At 40.7% G+C, this 19,537-nt stretch overlaps 1 protein-coding gene across 19 annotated transcripts in view; it reads right to left on the reverse strand.

Annotated features, from left to right (window-relative positions):
- Positions 1-2,954: 2,954 nt before the first annotated feature.
- Positions 2,955-19,537, reverse strand: part of MGA (MAX dimerization protein MGA) — a 146,570-nt gene continuing 129,987 nt past the window's right edge. For 17 of the 19 annotated variants that reach the window (XM_027775801.1, XM_027775800.1, XM_027775809.1 and 14 more), the window contains 6 exons: positions 19,020-19,071; positions 14,648-14,854; positions 13,671-13,782; positions 13,153-13,386; positions 10,955-11,131; positions 2,955-8,853 (listed from right to left, as the gene is read on the reverse strand). In XM_027775801.1, the coding sequence (XP_027631602.1) occupies positions 7,577-8,853; positions 10,955-11,131; positions 13,153-13,386; positions 13,671-13,782; positions 14,648-14,854; positions 19,020-19,071 (2,059 nt within the window). In that variant the 3' untranslated portion in view covers positions 2,955-7,576. The remainder of the gene's footprint in view (positions 8,854-10,954; positions 11,132-13,152; positions 13,387-13,670; positions 13,783-14,647; positions 14,855-19,019; positions 19,072-19,537) is intronic. The other 2 variants (XM_027775807.1, XM_027775806.1) reach the window with 2 other exon arrangements.

A 19,537-nucleotide genomic window follows, 5' to 3' on the forward strand; every position in this document is an offset into this window, starting at 1 on the left:
GGCTGGGAGGCGGCGCCGGCGCGAGGGGGTGCGGCCTGTAAACCGCGGGGGCGTGTCCGGACTGGACGCAAGGTTTACGCGGGCGGAGCCGAAGGGACCTGGAAAGCGGAGGATTCGGGACCCGAGAACCACGGATTCAGCACGGGACAATTGCGGGTACCACTCTTAGTGGGAGGTCAACAGAATATGGTTTCAGAATTGAGAGAATCAAACCTTTTATGGTCTGTCAGGCCCGGTCCCTCAGAGAACGGCACTTCGCAAGACCCTCAGACGGTAGCCACGCCCCCAGGGTGCTAGCGTTGGCGTTTGATAGGACCGACCGACCGTAGCTGGACAACGAGACTGAGGGTACGGCCAACAGCCTCTGCTCCCACCAACCCCAAGCGCTAGGATTTAAAGTGGTTGGAATAGTTTCTGCTTCCAGCTCCTTGAATCACGTGAGGATTCTTCCGAGTGACCCAGTTCAATCGCTGCGGTTTTGAATTGGGTAGCCTGATTGGTCATGATCAAAGTGGCCTTGAATAAGAGCTTTAGACGTGAGGAAGAGGGAAGACAAGTCAGTGTGCCCATGGGATATATTTATTTCATGGTTTCTTTATCCTGCAGATTCCCACTGCACTCTAACCCAGAGTTAGCCAGGACATTATTGACCCAAATAGTTTCCTCACTCCTGTCAAGTTACCTGTTAATCTTTTCCCCCAAGACTAACTGCAGAAATCACTGTCAAGCTTACCGGCACTAGTTTTATTAGTATAGTTTTCCCAGCTCATTGGAGGAAAGGGAGTCACAGAAATGTTTCATATGCACATTTCATAGGTGTCTAAGCCTTGGAGTTTATTTTCTAGGAGCCCAAGGATTCTCCACCTGGTTACTAACTTCAAGAAATTACAGGAGGGGGCCAGCTGATGGCATAGCGATTATGTCGTTGGACTCTCCCATGTCCCACTGCGGTTCAAGTCCTAGACCCAGTGGTTTAAAACTCATGCCTGGCACACGTGCATGCATGCCCAAGATCCTGGGAGAAGGGACTGTGGCGTGGCCATCTCTCTGGTGTGGGGGATTTTTCATTTTCCCTCTCACGGTATCTCTCTCTAAGTGAGGACACGGGCCCTAAGGCAAAAAACTCCTTTAAAAGTTACATGAAAAAGGAGAGGGGGGCTGGTGACACAGCAGTAAAAGGTGACTTTGCCAGCCTCACATAGGAGGTTCTGGGTTTGCCACAGAGACCTCTAAGGACACAGGATATGCACCTGCCTGATTCAGGGATGACAAACTGGGGGCACATCAAGGAATAGAAGCCCCGTTAGGGGTACCATCTCTCTCATTTTAAAAATAAACTTTAAAAACAAATTACAGGGACCAGCAGTTAGTGTAATGGCTATGTCGCTGGACTCCCACGTAGTCAACTGCGGTTCGCGTCCTGGACCCGGTGGCTTAAAACTTACGCTGGGCACGTGTGCGTGCGTGCCCAAGATCCCGAGAGGAGAATGGAGAAGGGATTGTGGCATGACCATCCCCCCTGGGAGGAGATTTCTCGCTTTCTGTCTCTGTCTCTCTCTGTCTTTCTGGAGAGTGCACGCGCCCTATAGCAAAAACCTCTCCAAAAAAAAAAAAAACCTCACGCTGGGCGCGTGTGCATACGTGCCCAAGATACCGAGAGGAGAATGGAGAAGGGATTGCGGCGTGGCCATCCCCCCTGGGGGGGGATTTCTCGTTTTCTGTCTGTCTGACGAGTGCACGCACCCTATAGCAAAAACGTCTCCCCCCAAGAAAAAAAATAAAAAAAAAAATTACATAGCTCCTTGGCCAAATGGCTAAGGGAGTTGGATCTTACATGGCCAGCCAGGTCAAATATCACCCCCACAGCTAGGAAAAAACATCAATGTATATGCCTATGGGACCTAAAACAAACAGGATGAAGAACCAAGTACAGTATGATCATGCCCCATAGGGAGTGCTCCCCCGCTCACATGCATACCCTCTGACAATTGAAAAGTGGAAAAAAATATGAAAAGGTTAGCATAAGGCAGAAGACGTGGGCCCTAGGTGGACAGCACACTGCTGTTTGTCTCAACCTATCCAGGTTTTTTAAATCCCTGGTGATGCTGTTAGCAAGAGGGAAGGATGCCTAAACTCATTGCTCTGGAGAACCTTGATCAGCTCAACTGCGAAGCATATGGTATATACTTGTGTTTACTGTGGCCACATACTAAAAACGAGATTTGTAAAGCTCATAGGTTGACATGCAGATCAGAGATGTCACTCCTAGAAGACAACTGGCAATAGTCACCAGAAGGATGAGGGCTCCTTCCTTTCAATCAGATGTAATAAAATATAAAACAAATTTATTTCCCAAATCTGGAAGTAGGTAGCAAGAGCCAGTAGCCACAAATACAGAACGAAATATGTGGTTAGTTCTTTTAACCCTTTTCCATTCTGATTTGACCCCTCCATGAGTAGATGGTATTACTAATAAATGGTGCCACCTAGTGTCTTTACATGCGTGCTGCAGACTGCACCAACTAACTGCACCCACTTTTTTTTTTTTTTTTTTGAGAGGTTTTCGCTATAGGGCGCGTGCGCTCGCCAGACAGAGACAGAAAGCGAGAAATCACCCCCCCAGGGGGGATGGTCACGCCGCACCCACTACTAACTGCACCAATAAATCAATAAAAATGTGCCCCCAAAGTCCCTAACCCTCACCATTTTTGTGTCCGCTAGCAGTTTTCTCACCTGCATAACCATTCATGGCTCAGTAAATGGGTTTAATAATGGTCAAAATGGTCACCCTTCAAGTGTTCCCCCTAAGTACCCGTATGTGAAGCTGCCAAGGCAAACCCGAGCTCCTGCTTTCCATCTCTAATCTAGATAAACAAACTGAAAACAATGTAATGAGGGATTTCTTAAATTTGCGATTTGTGTACTTCCAGTCTAAGGCCAAAACCACGCATCCATAATTCTTCACAATGTAAGCCAAACTTTATTGTCCAGATACCATGCTCCCTTTGAGATGTCAAAATGGGATTAGGCTACAGGCTGTCCCCAAGCTTCATGAATGCTTGCATTCCTCTAATAGTCCCAGGTCCAATGTGAATGAAGTGTTACTCCTTTTTCTCCACTGGTTACTTTCCATTTCACCCTCCAAAATACAATTGATCTTTATTTAAGCTGCTCAGTATCCATATACTATTTTTTATTCTGCTTGTATATATCCTAAACATGTATACATTGTGTTTGTCAGATTCTGAAATTCTGTCTGAGAATAGATGTGATACAGTTTGTTTAGCACTGTGCTCATTAGATCAATTTTTAAAATTCACCCTAGGTTTAACATGCAAATAAGGTGCAATTATAAGATCCTGAAAACAGGCTAGAGTAAACATTTGCTCATCAATTCAAATATTTATTGAGCACCTTCACATGCAAGGCACTGTGAGACAGCTGAGACCAATGCAGTTGGAAACAGGATGGATCTCAAAAACAATGCTTCCAAGGCTGCTTTCCTATTTAACAAAATCTCTTCTACAAGCAGAATTACAAGATAGAATTTACTAGTGTTTAGATTTGTCTCAAATGTTCCAACTCACACCTTGGTTTACCCTTCCCACCCTACTCACCTACACACACACACACACATCCTCTATCACTATTACTCAGCACTTGTGTGCTTTTGCAGAGCAGGTTGGTCATATTTAATATACTATTGATAATTATGCCTCAGTTAAAAAGCTGTATATATCAAATTATATCACTCCATTTCAAAATGTATTTTAAATTATTTTCTTTCTCCAACTGAAAATGAGCCTCAGCTTTAATTTCCTATGCATCCAGCCATTCATGTCCATGTAAAATCCCACTAGCAATAGTACAAGGACATGAAATATTGATGCCCTTACCACATGTTCTTCAAAACAAAAAAATTTTGTGCAAGAAATGTTTTCTGATTCTTGGCTACCGTTCTCTACAGAAGTACCTGAAAATGTGATGTCTACACTGTGCATGGCTTTTCCCCTTCCTTTATTCTTTTTAAATTCTGGGAATAAGGGACAAGGGCTATCATATTCTAGAGCAGTCTTCAAAATGCACTTACCTTCACATTCACGCCACCCCATTCCTCTTCAATATTTTAACCAGTACAGTTAGGAAAAAAGATTATCTACACAACTAAGCCCTGCTCCCAAATAATACATGGATTGTCTGCCTTTCCTCTGTGCTCAAACATTTTCAAAATTGTTAAAGGAAGGCCTAGCATCAGGTATTTTATTCATAATTCTGGGAATGAAGCAACTGCATTTACATAAAATTATACAAAGTGAACAATCTGTATGAAACTTATGTAACTGGACTTGATCTGTTAGTGACCTGAAACACTGAGTTGTCGGAAAAATCATGACATATTTTTGCATTAAAAAAAAAGAAAAATACGTCATGACTTTTCCAACAACCCAATACATTAAGAGTACCTCAATGTCTAAAGGACTCCTTTAATAAAACCTTTCTGTAAATTATGCAACTACATGAACATATATCTAACCTTAGGAACATCTATTATCCTTAGCCACTAAGATTGTGTTTATGTCTCATTCCCCAAGGTAACACATAAACTGCTTTGCACACTGGTAGGATGCGGCTACACTTTCTTCATTGTAGAATGACTTCAGGACAAATATGTACTATCAAGTTGTACAAAATTTTGCAGTCTTCATGTAAAACATGCTACAAGAATTAGTTAGAACGCCAAAACTTCCCACAAATGGCAAGTCAGAAACTTTGAGAACAAGAGGAATTCCTATGATAAAACTATTTCAGTGGTACCTCTCTCGGATATGTCTCAGGGCATTAGAATTCTCTACTCCAACTCAGCACAAATCTCCCAACACCAAGTCCTGCTTTAATTATTAAAACTGATTTATTTCAGGTTTATACATTCTGCCTTTCATTCACCAAACTCTGTTCTTAGGTTTCTAAAAAAATAGTCACTTTTCAAAAGCAGAAAAGGAAAGATATATATATATATATATTTAATATATAAAAGAAAATGCTAATTCTGACATAATTATATTCATAAAAACATTCCATTTATTTACAGATGTATAAAAAGGTGAATTATTGGTCTACTGAGATCATGCTTCTTATAGTTAGGTGAGAGCTGCCTTCCAGGTTCCTCAATTCCTCTCACTCAACTTCATCTTTCATAATCATATTTGTAATTTTCATAGATCAGTTTCTCCTAGGATAAAATTAAGAGGGTAGGAGTTTTTGGAGATTTGAGATTTCTGTCCAGACTGCAGGATTGTTCTGAAGACTGAGATCTCCTCAAATTAGCCCTGATGACTCCTAGTTCTAAGAGGTCTTGAGAACACTGTATCTTGGGGGTTTGTAATGACATCTGCAGCCTTCCCTGAACAACCAGAATCATGCCTCGTTTCCATCTTTGTACATTTCTAATATACAGAGTCAAATATCCTCCAATCCAGAATTATTAGTTAGCCTAACCTCTTTCTAAAACAGGGAGGGAGAACAGTGCTCAGAAGCTAAAATGGTCCTTCTTTTCCTGAGGATTGTTCACTCACTTGCCTGCTCCTTGGCTGACCTTCAAAAGCCACAACAAGAGCCTTGGGAAGTCAGGAGGAAATATGGAGAAGAGACAAGCAAGGAAATAATGGGAAACTGCTATACCTGGATTAAAGTACTAGCATCTCCAACAGCAATTATTAGCAGGGGAGATAGGTGCTAGACTCCTTGGCTAAGGCATTGAATGAAATATGCTGGGTAAAGAAGAGTGGAAGGGACAATGAGAAGCTGAGGAACACTCTTTACCTACTTCAAGCTTCTTCAGTAACCTTTAGAGGAGGGAAGAAAGTTAAGTGCTGATGAGCTGGTCTAGAAAGGCAAGCAGCACAAAACCAACTAAGAATCTGCTCCCACTGCAATTTGCAGAGAAAGTGTCCACTCTTTTCCATCTGTTGATTACCAGAGTTAACAGAAAGGAAACCAACCACAGAAGTAGTAATTCACTGGCTAGATCCATTCTAAAGTTGGTCTCACAACCTAGGTCTGAAGATATGCTGAGTGGGATTTGGGGTAAACAAGGCGGGGATGTAGAAGAAATAACATCACCTAGGCACAGCCCAGGCACTGGAAGCTCTTGTGTTAGTGTTTTACAACACAAGCAAATCCTGTCAGTGAAGACAGAACAGGGGTTACATTCCAAAATATAATTATTTAAGAAAGGCAAAATGCAGCAGCTAAATCCCAGTCTATACATTTTCAGAATAGTGATTCTTGCCCCCAGGAGTTTCCAAGAGACCCCTCAAGTGCACCATGATTATTTACAAACTAGATAGGAAACATCATTTCTATACTCAATACAAATCTCATCTTCTAGGTTGAAAACTTGAGCCTTTGAGAAATCTATGAAAACAACTATACAAAAATATAAATATCTTTATCTTTACAGGCTGTCAGTCCTTTGTATTCTGACAGCTAATGAGTGAAAAAGCTCTACAGATCATTGATTCCATGGTAGCAGATAAAAAATATATCTTGTGATTCAAATACTGCCTTATTTCCCTGGTGAAGAGTGCCTACTGTGACTTTTCTTTTCTTTACATCCTGTGCAGGTAACAGTGAGTGAAAAAACTTCAAGCACCAGGAGGCCGGTTTCATTTGGGATATATCCAGCCCCGCAATTTTCTATTTTGGCCACTATCTCTGGTCTGGGGAGAGAATTTTTTTTTTTTTTTTTCCATTTTAGCTGTTTCTCTGAGTGACGTGATTTGTGAAAGGGGAAAGGCTCCCTTTATGCTTACTTCCAAAATACATATTCCCAGTAGAATTCCCTGGCACTGTGAAATGATCTTTTCAATACCCATAAAGACCAGAAGGAGCAACTAATTTTAACATCTCAAAACATCTTAATAACAAAAGTTAAAAGCATCCCTACTTTACGATAAGGCTTGGATTTGTGATTCTGATTGAAGAGGTGAGGAAATGGAAGCTATGTGAGATATAAAAGAAGAGAAAATTTTGCTAAATGACACAAAGTCCTCCACTTTGGTATTCCATAGTATCCATCCTACCTCTCCTTATTCTTGAAACACCAACTAAAAACTCTCTCTTCTAGATCAACTTTGCACAAATGTACCACAATCCTTAGATTTCAGATTTAACCTGACAGCTATCAGTACAGTTCAGTCCACAGTAACTCCAAAGTCTCAAGCAGCTTCTTCTCTTGGGGGAAGAACTAGGAACCACTATGAAGCCAGAGTCTTCTTATGAATTCTTTGCATAAGGGGCACCTCGCATTCAGTAATGGATCATTATCTTCTAAGAGAAGACGTGGGGACCCAGCACCACAAGTGAGGTAACACATTGTAACATAATCAGAACTTCATAGTATTTCTTATACCAGAGTCAGCACCCTGCCCTCTTTTCTCCATTGTTATACACTGCTTCATCAAAGTCAAGGATCATAGTTCTATGACACAAATAAAATAAAACAGAAGCCTGCAGCAAAAGAAAGTGAGATTCAATTTCCTCTCACAGCCTGGTTTTTGCCTAAGGACAAGTAAGTTCATTTCCCTGCAAAACTTGGTGAGGCTCCAGAGTTGCCCAGTTTAGCCACTACAGGTGCCAACGTAGGCATCACCTTGCTTTCCCGGCCTTCCTGGTCACTCCCTGTTAAGTTCATTTTGTGTCCAACAGACCCAACTTTGGCAGCGACAGGTGCCAAACAAGGCATCACCTTAAGACTCTGACCATCTGCATCACTGGAAGGATTAGCTACTTTTAAACCCAGAGGTGCCAACTTTGGCATAGGCCTCCACAAAGTATCTGTGCTGCTGTTTTCCAGGCCAGTCTTCATGTGCAGGACAGGGGGTGAGGATACACTTTCAGGCTCTGTAGGGAGGCCAGAAGTACTCTTCCTTCCATCACTAGCTTTCCTGTGGGAAAGGAGGGAATCCTTTATTTCAGAGTCAATTACAATCTTAAGGACATCTGGCTCAGAAGCTGGTTCTGTAAGTTGTTTTTCATTCTCAGAAAAGTCATCATCTTCCAAGTGTAAAAGGAGTGGACTAATGGAGTCGCTCTCTCCTTGAACATCAGGCAACTCTTTCAAACCAGTTCCCAAATGGTCAACCTGGAAAGTTGCTCTGTTCCCAGAAGGAAGCTTACTGATAAAAGCCTGCCGAGCATCCCCTGGAAAGTCTGTATCCATAGAGCTGGGCAGTTCAGCCAGGCTAACAGAGTCATCATTTAGCTGTTGATTAAGAAAGGCAATCTCATTAAGCAGTGAAGTCAGTGTCTCATCAGTATCATCCTCATCTTCCATATTAGTAAGCAGTTCGCTGGAATCAAGTGCTGCTTCCTCTATAGCTGATGCTACTTTCCTCAGTTCCATCTCTATGCTTGAGTCCTTGAGATCTTTCATCTTTAATTTATGAAATGAAGACTCCTTTGACTTCAGTCTCTCCCCTCTTGATTCACTCTCTTTCCACTTATATTGAATCCCTCTCATATCACTAGAAATCTTTTTGGGTAAAAACTCCTGTGCTTCTGGTGTACTGGAAACATCAACTATTGGTGGGAAACCAGAATCTTTATTTGCCAGAAAAACCTGCGTTGGACCCAGTGCCATTCTGCCATCTCTGTGGTTTCCTCTGGAAGAGATTCTACCCGAATCCTCTAAGGAGTTATCTTCATTCCTGATGGTGTCTTTCAGATGGTCAGGTGGCTTACTCTCAGGAACTTCAAGAGGGTATTTGCTGCCACTCATATCTACCAAACCTCCCTCTGTGGCCAATGATGTTACATTAACGATTCGTGGCATCATAAATAAGTCGTCATTTTCTGGAAAATAAAAATTTTAAAAAGAAAAAAACAAAACATTTAGATCTATATTGATAAGTAATTCTCTCAATCATACCCAATAACTGTTTCAGGAAATTGCAGTCAAAATTCACCAGTCTACTATTTTTTGGAGAGGTTTTTGCTATAGGGCACATGCACTCTCCAGAAAGACAGAGACAGACAGAAATCGAGAAATCACCCCCCAGGGGGATGGCCACACCGCAATCCCTTCTCTTCCATTCTCCTCTTGGGATCTTGAGCACGCACGCACACGCACCTGGCATGAGTTTAAGCCACCAGGTCTGGGACTCAAACCATGGTCGACTACATGGGAGTCCAGCGACATAGCCATTACGCCAACTGCTGGTCCCTCACTAGTCTACTTTAATGAGAAGAAAAAAACTATCATTTCTTCAAAATTACAGACCTAACGTAATAAAAATAGTCAAGTAAACTCTAAAAGATTCTTTAATATTCAATCATCAGTAAATTTCATTTAACCATCTTATAGAAATGCTCCCCAAGTCAGGGCCAGCAGGTGGCGTGGTGGTTAAAGGTGCTGGATTCCCACCTGGCCAACCATGGTTCAAGTCAGGGCCTGGTGGCTTGCTTTCTCACTTTCTCTTTCTCTCTGTCTCTATCTGGTCAAATTAAAAATTAATAACAAATGCAATTAAATAAATAAATAAATAAATCTTTTTAAAAAAAGAGAAATGCTCCCCAAGTCAATTCTTATCCTAAAGAAATGCATCTTGATTCTACTTATCCAATAAATACTACCTTGAGAGGAAATGAAGCCCTATGGGCAGCATGGTAAGAGAAAAGGATGTGACCTCCACAATGAATATGACGACAGGCAGAGACAAGAAACTGCCAGCTGGCAATGCCAACAAAGTAACTAGGATTTTTTTTTTTAAAAGAGATTCTTGCTATAGGGCACGTGCGCTTGCTGGAGACACAAAGGGAGACAGAGAGTAAGAAATCACTCCCCAGTGGGGATGGCCATGTTACAATCTTTTCTCCTCCATTCTCCTCTTGGGATCTTGGGCACGCACCCCCACACACACACCTGGCGTGAGGTTTTTTGTTTTTTTTTGGGGGGGGAGGGGTTTGCTATAGGGCGCATACACTTGCCTGAAAGACAGAGAGAGACAGAAAGCGAGAAATCACCCCCCAGGGGGATGGCCACACCACCATCCCTTCTCCTCCACTCTCCTCTCAGGATCTTGGGCATGCACACACACACGCCTGGCCTGAGTTTAAGCCACCGGGTCTGGGACTTGAACCATAGTCGACTACATGGGAGTCCATCAACATAGCCATTATGCTAACTGCTGGTCCCCCTGGCGTGAGTTTTAAGCTGCCAAGTCCAGGACTGGAACCACAGTTGACTGTATGGGAGTCCAGCAACATAAACATTACGTCATCAGATGGTGCCAGTACCTAGGATTTTAACCACTGTTAAGGATACTCTTTTAGTTTAATAGAAACTTAGGTACCTATACTAAGACTTCCTTTTGAACTTTACCGTAAAGGAGAGGTGCTCAAACCGAATCAAGTTGGTAATATAGGAGTGTACCATTTTCTGAGTATAAAATGAAATTTAATATTTATCAACACCAAGAACTAAGACAATGACCCCTCCAGATCTTCCTTCCACTTTGATGTATTTCAATTTTTTCCCTATTTAGAAATAAATAGGGGGAAAATTAGAGGCCACAGAACAGTTTCCAACCTCAAGCTAAATACAACAACCATACCACTGATCAAAACAATCATGTTCTAAAAACCGGCTCATCTCTTACTATGGCAAATTAACTTTTTTTAAAAAAGATTTTACTTAACTTTATTTATTTAATTTTACCAGAGAGGAACAGAATGGGGGCGGGGGGAATGCAAAAGCAACCCACCAGATCCAGGACTCGAACCGCAGTCGGCCATATGGGAGTCCAGCACCCTTAACCACCATTCCACCTGCTAGCCCCAACAAATTAGCTCTTAATCATTACAGAACACATTCAGAGGGTTCCTCTATCACTATGAGATTCCAGAGGTAACCTTTTCACCACTTTTAGAAAATAAATAAATACTTAGGACATACGTGATTGAGCCATAGTACTGCTGGCAACTTTAGGCTTCAGATCAGCTTCTAACAGAGCAGGAGAAACAGTTACCACTGGTCCTGAGAATAGTGGACCTTTTAAGGTAAGTAATTGCCCTTGTGGAGTCATCACGAGGTTGGCAGAGGTGTGTGGAGTGTTAGAGGGTGAGGTATTTTCTGTAACGAAAACCAGAAATTAGTTAAATGGATAAAAGACCTTCAGTGAATGCTAGTGCAGCCAGGAGTCTAGATGTCCCTAAAACAATACTGACTTAAAAGACAAAAAGTAAATTCCAAATTTAGTTAGGAAAATCCAACTTAAAATTATACTTTTCTGAACCACTTTTTACAGAGTAATGATTTCTTGTCCTCTGACTCTCCTAAGGGAAAAAATATATTTGTTGAAGAACACAGTTACAGAACTACTTTTTCAACGGAATATTGACAGTGAGTCAGGACAAAGGCATACATGATTCTATCCCTGGTCTTCCTTTCCTATATAGAAGCTCCTCAACTTAGGATGGGTTTACAGCCCAATAAGCCCATCATAAGTTATCCTAAGTAAAAAATGCATTGTAAGCCCCTTGACTTATAATGGGACTATGATTTCTACTGAATGCCTATCATAGCAGAGTAAAAAATCTTAAGTAGCATCGCTGTAAATTGCAGAGCTACCACTCTAACAATTACTTTGTTTTTAAAACTCAGGTTTCCCATCTGTGTGAAGTGAGGTGACTGAACCAAGTAATTAAATCCCTTTCTTAGAAAAAAAAATTTCCCATTTATTTGTCTCAGTTAGACCCAAACTTTCTTAGCCACATTAGCAGAACTGCAGAGAAACTAAAAGTTCATGTATAAAGTCTGAAATTATAGTAGCATAAAAAATTACTCATTGCAACCAACAGATGGCATAATGGTCATGTCACTGGACTCCCAAATGGGCAAACATAGTTCAAATACTGGACCTGGCAGCTTGAAACTCGCACTGGGTGCGTGTGCTTGAGAATCAAAAATCCCAAGAGGAGGGTGGAAGAGAAGGGACTGTGGTGTGGCCATTCCCCCTGAGATGTAACTTTTCATATTCCGTGTCTCTGTCTCTCTTGTGAGTGCACATGTCCTATAGCAAAAATCTCTCTTAAAAAACAAAAAATTATTCATTAAGACTGTAACTAGGGACCAGCAGATGGCATGATGTAACCATGACACTGGACTCCCATGTAGTTGACCATGGTTCGAGTTCCGGACCTGGCAGCTTGAAACTCATGCCAGGCATGTGTGTGTGAATGCCCAGAACCCTGAGAGGAGAATGAAAGAGAAGGGACAGGACTAGCAGATAGCGTAATGGCTATGTCGCTGGACTCCCATGTGGTTGACCACAGTTCAAGTATCGGACCTAGTGGCTTAAACCCCCCCCAGCCACATGTGCATGCATGCCCAAAAGGAGAATGGAAGAGAAAGAACTGCAGTATGGCCACCCCGCTGGGGGAGGTTATTTCTCACTTTGTCTCTGTCTGTCTTTCTGGCGAGTGCATGTGCCCTATAGCAAAAACGTTTCCCCCCACCAAAAAAAAAGGAAAGAGAAGGGACTATGGTGTGGCCATTCCCTCCACGGAGTGATTTCTCATTTTCTGTTTCTCTGTCTCTCCGATGACTACATGTGCCCTATAGCAAAATATCTCTTTAAAAAAAAAAAAAAAGAAAAGCAACTGTAGGCTGTGCAAAAAGTAGGACTGATATGTTACCCTATCTGTTAACTTCTCAGGATTTGCCTGACTAGATAAAGCCAGAAACTGAAATCTAATATAGTTCCCTTTTTGTATGTTTATTCATGATAGACAGCACACAAGGGGAGGAAAAGAAGAGACACATTCTTGATAGGATCTTGTCATACCACAATCCCCATCTCCTGGACCTCTAGCTCACCAGGATCTTGGGCATGTGCATACCTAGCATGTATTAAGTTGACTAGACTGGGGATCCAAACCCATGGTGAGCCATGTGGCTTCTAGCACTGCAGTTGAGTACATTACTGACTGCATCACTAAGGCTGGGTTTAAAGTAGTTAATATTCTACTTTTTCTGTAACTCATTCTTAATTCATTTCATTAAAACTATGGCTAAGAGAAGACTGCATTCAGTCCACTAAACTAAACTAATACTCATCTACATTAAGGAAAGCAAAGAATTGTCCCTCCTACCTGTGGCCTGGTCTCTTTTTCTGGAAAGAATCAAAGGTTTCCCCCTCCTGTTATTTATAAACATCTGTCCGAGATCTACAGATGATGTAGAAGATCCTTCCTGCTGTTTGCTAGTTCTGGGAGACACATCAAACTCATCTGATCCCATCTTCTTTTTTCTTTTTTGTGCCTCTAGTGCTTGTTGTTTTGCATATATATACTCTAGCTTCTTCAGGACCACTTCTTCTGTCTTACCTACAGGTTGATAGGGAATAAATTATCACTCTCTGCATGACCCCACATAATAATGAGAAATAGAGTCAACTGAAATCCAGTTGATTTAACTATATTCCCCAAAACTATGGAAGGCAAGAGTGATTACGTTTCAGAAGAAATGTCCCACCCAGTCCAAGGAAAACTCTTCTCTAAACTCTGGAAATCAAATCTTAAACTAAGTAGTCTATGAAAGATCAACCGAGGATTTCTCTTCACTAAAGCTGTTATTATGCTCTTTACCAGAGGTTATTTACATATCTCACCTGAAAGAGATGATACTTTCCGAATCAGAATATTCCGTTTTCTAGTCAGGAGATTTTTCTGTCCTATTAATTTGTCCGCTTGATCCGTCAGTCCCTGAATTTCACTGAATGCCTACAATATAAATCATAATATTATGTCAACCAATCTACTCGTCACCTAAAACAGGTGAGACCTAAACAATTTCTTTCATAAAAAACATTTAATCTCATAGTTTACAGAACTTTATAATGCCATTTCAAACAATTTATTAATGTTTTAGAAATTACTTTTGCTGAATTACAGGAAGTCTTCTGGCTTATACTTTTAGACAACAGAGAATATGACCATGTCCAAAAAGCAATACTAACCCATAACAAGTGTTCCACTATTAGAGGGAGATACAAAACATCTGCGCTCGACTTAAATTTTAATAATCAACTTTAATGTAATCTCCTAGTCTAAGTAAAATCTGGTTGAAATAACTTTTTTCTGTAGGGATATGAATGCTTACTCTGTACTCTGTATTCTTCTAACTTCTACTAACAGCAATTTAAAGGAAATTATATTCTATGTATAAAGTTAAAACTTTTATTAGTTTGAATATTTCAGATTTCCTTTTGGAACAACTATCACCTGTTAAGTAGTACATTAAAATATCACTTATGCTGTGCTTTACACTGTGATTAACTGCCCTAAGTGATATCAAGAATACCAATATATAAAGACTGTGGTAAGCAGAGCTAACCAGTCCTTGACTTTACTTGAAGGAAAGACAGCTTTACCAGTTAAGGACTTGATGCTTAATGAAAAGTTACTCCAACTCAACACAATTTTCCCTTATAAAGGAATTTTTGGACATTTTCTGATCCATGTTCTAATTGTTAAATGTAAGTAGTTCTATTTAAATCTCATTCATAGGCAATAGATTCCATTTCTTATAGAATCTGTCATATTCTTTTAGCCAAGCTATTATTTGTCATTTACAAAGAACACTTACCCTAGTAAGAATGAGACTTTTGGAAACCTTAGAAGAATGAAGTAATCCCAGTGTGATCTTTAATTTCTCAAAGAGATCCCTCATTTCACCACGCCGACGCCGCTCATTGGCAGTGTGTGTCCGGCGATAATAAGCAAAAGCCTCAGCTTCTTTCTGTAGTTTGTCACTCCAATAATCAGGCTTTAGTTTTAGAGGAATTGGTGGAGCCTGCACAAGCAAGAGAAGGTCTCCTAAATATCTTTCACATGCACCTGCCCTCTTGCTCCATCCCCAAATGGCACTGCTCTATTTCAAAAACTTATCGTCTTCTGTACGAACTGTTACAGCAGTCTTTGAATTGGTTGTCTTTTTTTTTTAAAAGAATTATTTTATTTAATTTTATTATGTTAATTTGGCCAGAGAGGAACAGAGTGAGAGAAAGAGAGCAGGAAAGTTAAAAGAGCAAGCTGCTAGGTCCAGGACTCAAGCCACTGTTGGCCATGTGGGAGTCTGGTGCCCTTTTCCACCATGTCACCTGCTGGACCCTAAATTGGTCTTCTTAATACCAGTCTACCCTTCCTCCAAAAACTAACTTCAACAGTGGAAATTCTAATACATGCTAATGTAATCCTATCACATTCCAGCTCACTTCAATGTTTCTCGAATGAGGAAGAGAGAGAGACTGTGTGTGTGTGTGTGTGTGTGTGTGTTGGGGAGGCTTCTGAAAAGGCTTAATTTATTATTATTAACATTCGTTTTCATGACACAAATCACATCCAAAAAGATCAGCAAAATCTTGATTGGTGGGAAAAATAGGGCTTAAAAAATTTCTTAAATACTCTAAGACCCTTCACAATTTGGAAAAGAATCAACTACTGGGCCAGCATGTGGCATGGAGGTTAAGGTGCTAGATCCCACATGGCAAACTGCTCATACTCAGTGGCTTAAAAAAAAAAATCACACCAGGCTCATGTGTATGCATGCCTAAAATCCTGAGAGGATACTAGAAGAGAAGAGACTGCACTGTGGCTGTCCTCCCTTGGGGTGATTTCTCATTCTTTTTCGTGTGCATGGGAGCTCATATACCTGATAGTGAAAACTTAAAAAAACAAAAATAAAAATAAAAATCAACTACCACTCTTCCAAATCACTTTTCTCTCCAAACAATTATCTCCAATCATTCTCTTAACTACTAGAAATTTCCAAAATACACTAGGCAATCCCATAACTCCCTGCCATTATATTATCTTTTGTTTGTATCTAGATTACTCATTCCTCCTCCCACCCAATCCTGCCTAACATTTAATACTTGGGCCAGCCTGTGGAGTAGTGGTTCAGGAGCTGGATCCCACATGGCCAACTGTGCAGGAGCCCCACACCTGCAGCCTGAAAAATACGCTGGGCATATGTACCCAGAATTCCAAAAGGAGGTAGGAACAGAGAAGAAGCCATATAACTGTGACTGTGACCATTTAAATGCTTTCTCACTATGCCCCCACCCCAGGGGACACATGCGTCCTCAGGCAAATAAGAAAAACAAAAACAAACAACCTTATACATTTAAAACTCAACCTTTGTACTTTTCCAGGAAAAGCATTTCTTGACCCTAAGGATACCTTATGCTTGAATCTTACTTACTCTATTTCAATTTTTTTTAAAAATTGCCATGGGTACAAGTACTCAGTTGGAGGGGGATGGGTAAGGATGGTGATGCAACAGAGAAAGCACCCCCAATAGGGCGTGGTCACGCCACCATTCTCTTTCTTGCATTTCTCCACCCCTGCAGTATTTTGGACATACACATACACACAAAGTACCCAGTGTTTTGTTTTGTTTTGAAAACACTGGAGTCGGGATTTCAACTGTGGTCAGCCATGTGGGACCTGGCTCCCTATACCCAGGGCTTAAACACTGTACCATGTATGGGGCCAGCCCTATTCTATGTCAACTACTAAAGTTATTTCTTACAAGGAAGTTATAGTTCCATCTGGAGTTTAAAATATTTTGAGTGCTATAAATAACTGTTTCCCCTTATACCTGTACCTAGGATCCTCAGAAACAACCACTTTTTGATTCTTTTGGCAGTTTCTTCTGGTTCTTAAATCTATACCCTAAGCCAAAAAATAGTAAAATACATTCTTTCCCATTTTCAATGCTAGATAGCACTGACTTGTTGCTACACAGAAGAGATTTAGTTAGTTCAAATCACTGTGACATCTTGCCACTCAATATCCTAAGTTAAATCACCCATTTTAGCTCTTTTATTGATCCCTTAACAACTTAAATATAATTCTATCATACCTCCTACCTCACCCTAACCAACTCTCACTGCTGTCTTTATTCATCTCTTAAATTAAAAAGACAGAGTAGGTTCGGATGTTGCTACTTGGGAGCCTGAGGCCATATGGGAGGAGGCCAGACTGGGTTCCCAGCCTAACCTAAAGCAGGCAAGCATGGTGGTATGCACCTGTTGTTCTAGCGAGCTGGGAAGCTAGCTCAGGAAAATCCCCAAATGGTGAGATTTTAAAAAAACAATCCATCTTTCTTGGCCAGCTACAGTGATGTAGGTGGTAGCACCACCCTGTAATGCTGAAATAATATGAAAAAACCACAATTCAGATCTCGAGTAGACCTGAAACATTCCAGGTGTGCACACCCATGATCCTAGCTGGCCAAAAGGTTCTGAGGGAAGAGGGATCGCAGTTTAACAAGACTGCTGAGAGTGCCTGTAGTCTTCCCCACTCCATCTCTAAAGAAGTAAAATGGATAAACTTAAAACAAAACAAAACAAACAAACAAACAAAAAACCTAGGACTGATTCTGTAGTATAGTAGTTGAGGGAGCCAGAGCCTGCATGGCTGACTGCAGTTCAAGTCCTGGTCCTGGAGGTTTGGGAAGCACACAGGAGGAGCATGTGTGTCATGTGCCCAAGGTCTTAATAGGATGGCGAAATGGAAAAGAGATTGTGGCATAACCACACACCACTAGACGTTGTTTTCCTCCTCTCTCTCCTGCAAGCACATTGCTTTCAAGCAATAAAAAGAAAAATCAGGAGCCAGGTGATAGGGCAATGGTAATGTTCCCACGTGGGAAGTTTTTTGGTACAAGTCTTAAAACCTCCCAGAGAATGCAGGCAACCCACATAGAGGCCCATAACCCAGACTGCTCAGACTGGGGATGGACTGTGTGAAGACTCTGTTGGGAGTGCCCACCTGTTTATCTATCTCCTCTCTGCCTCTCTCAGGAAAGAAAGTTAAAAAAATTAATCTGTTGGACCAGCTCTGTAGCATAGCTGTTAAGCACAGTGCATAGGGACCTGGACATGGCCAATTGCAATTCAAATCCCAGCCCTAGCTACCTGAAAAACACATCAGGCACATGTGTCAGGATGGAGAAATGGAGGCAAAAGGGAAAGATAATGGTATGACCATGCCCCATTGGGAGGTGAACTTCCTCTCTCTGGTGAGCATATAAGTCCTTTGGCACTAAAAGATAAAATTTAAAAATCAATCTCTCTCATAAATAAATATACTTTAAAAAATTAAAGATAACAAATGGAAAGTGGTCTAAACAACCAAACTTTCTCCCACTTCTATTGTTAGGACAAAAGGAGAACCTTGCTTAACCATAATACCATACACTGAATATACTTAAGAAAATTAAAGAAGGTTTATAATGAGTTTCTTAAACTACTACCTATCATTACAGAGGGCCATTTTTTTTTTCCATATTTGCTATACAATATGCATGCTCACTAGAGAAAGAGAGAGAGTGAGAAGGAAAATGAGAAAGCACCCTCATGCAGGGTGGCCAGGTCACAATTCCCTCACCTCCATTCTCCTTTAGGGATTTTGGGCACACACGCCCGTGCGCGTGCGCACACACATACACACAGTGGCCTTTCCAAGTCACTGGGTCCAGGATTCGACCTGAACAGCTGGCCATGTGGGATCTAGCAACTTTAACCACCAGCTGGCCCCAGGTGGTAATTCTTTTAGGTAGCTAAAAATCATGAACTTAGGCAAGGGAGAATGACAGTTTCTTTTACATCAAATCATTATATTGCAGGATTATTTTCAAATAAGCACATCAATTTTTTAAAAACTCCATATCCATTTTAACTCCTCTAAATTACTCTATACATGGGGAGAGTAGAAAAATTGAGGAAAAAATGCATTAGGTATACAATTTTGTTAAGGGGGGGAGCTAATTACATTACTTAATTAGTTTTAAAAAAATCCCTGAAACGAGCCCTGCCCCATATCTAAAGAAGTTAAATAATATAGCTAAGTTAAATAATATTAGCTATATTAGCTAATATTATTTCAACCGTAAGACAAATGTTACCAATTTTTAGTAAATGAATAATTATCATTAAATATATTCTAAATACCTTTCGACTCCTTTCAGCAGCTTTCTCATCTGTAGAGATATGTGCACGGCTTCTAGATAAAGAAAATATTTTTCAATGTATTACTGAAATTCAGAAGAAAAACTAAGACCTACTTCATAGCCATACTAAACCGAACCATCCCAATCTGTCTAAACTGTAACTAGTTCTTTTCCCCAAGGTAGTATATGTGTCCACATTGTTTATTCAACAGGATGCCTTTTTTCCTGAGGAAAATACCCCTAATACTGCTAAAATTACAGATATTTTTCAGTAATGAAATATTTCTTTCTTTTTTTAAAAACTTACTTCAATCATTCATTCATTTAAATTTGACTGGAGAGAGAAAGAGAAAGTGAGAAAGCAAGCCGCCAGGTCCAGGACTCGAACCTCGGTCAGCCATATGGGAGTGTCTAGCGCCTTAACCACCATGCCACCCGCTGGTCCCCCAATAATGAAATATTTCAAATATACAAAACTGTACAAATACAATGAATACCCAAGTATGTACTATTCAGCTT

Source organism: Tupaia chinensis, unplaced genomic scaffold (assembly GCF_000334495.1).
Source record: "Tupaia chinensis unplaced genomic scaffold, TupChi_1.0 Scaffold000605_1, whole genome shotgun sequence".
NCBI lineage: Eukaryota > Metazoa > Chordata > Mammalia > Scandentia > Tupaiidae > Tupaia > Tupaia belangeri.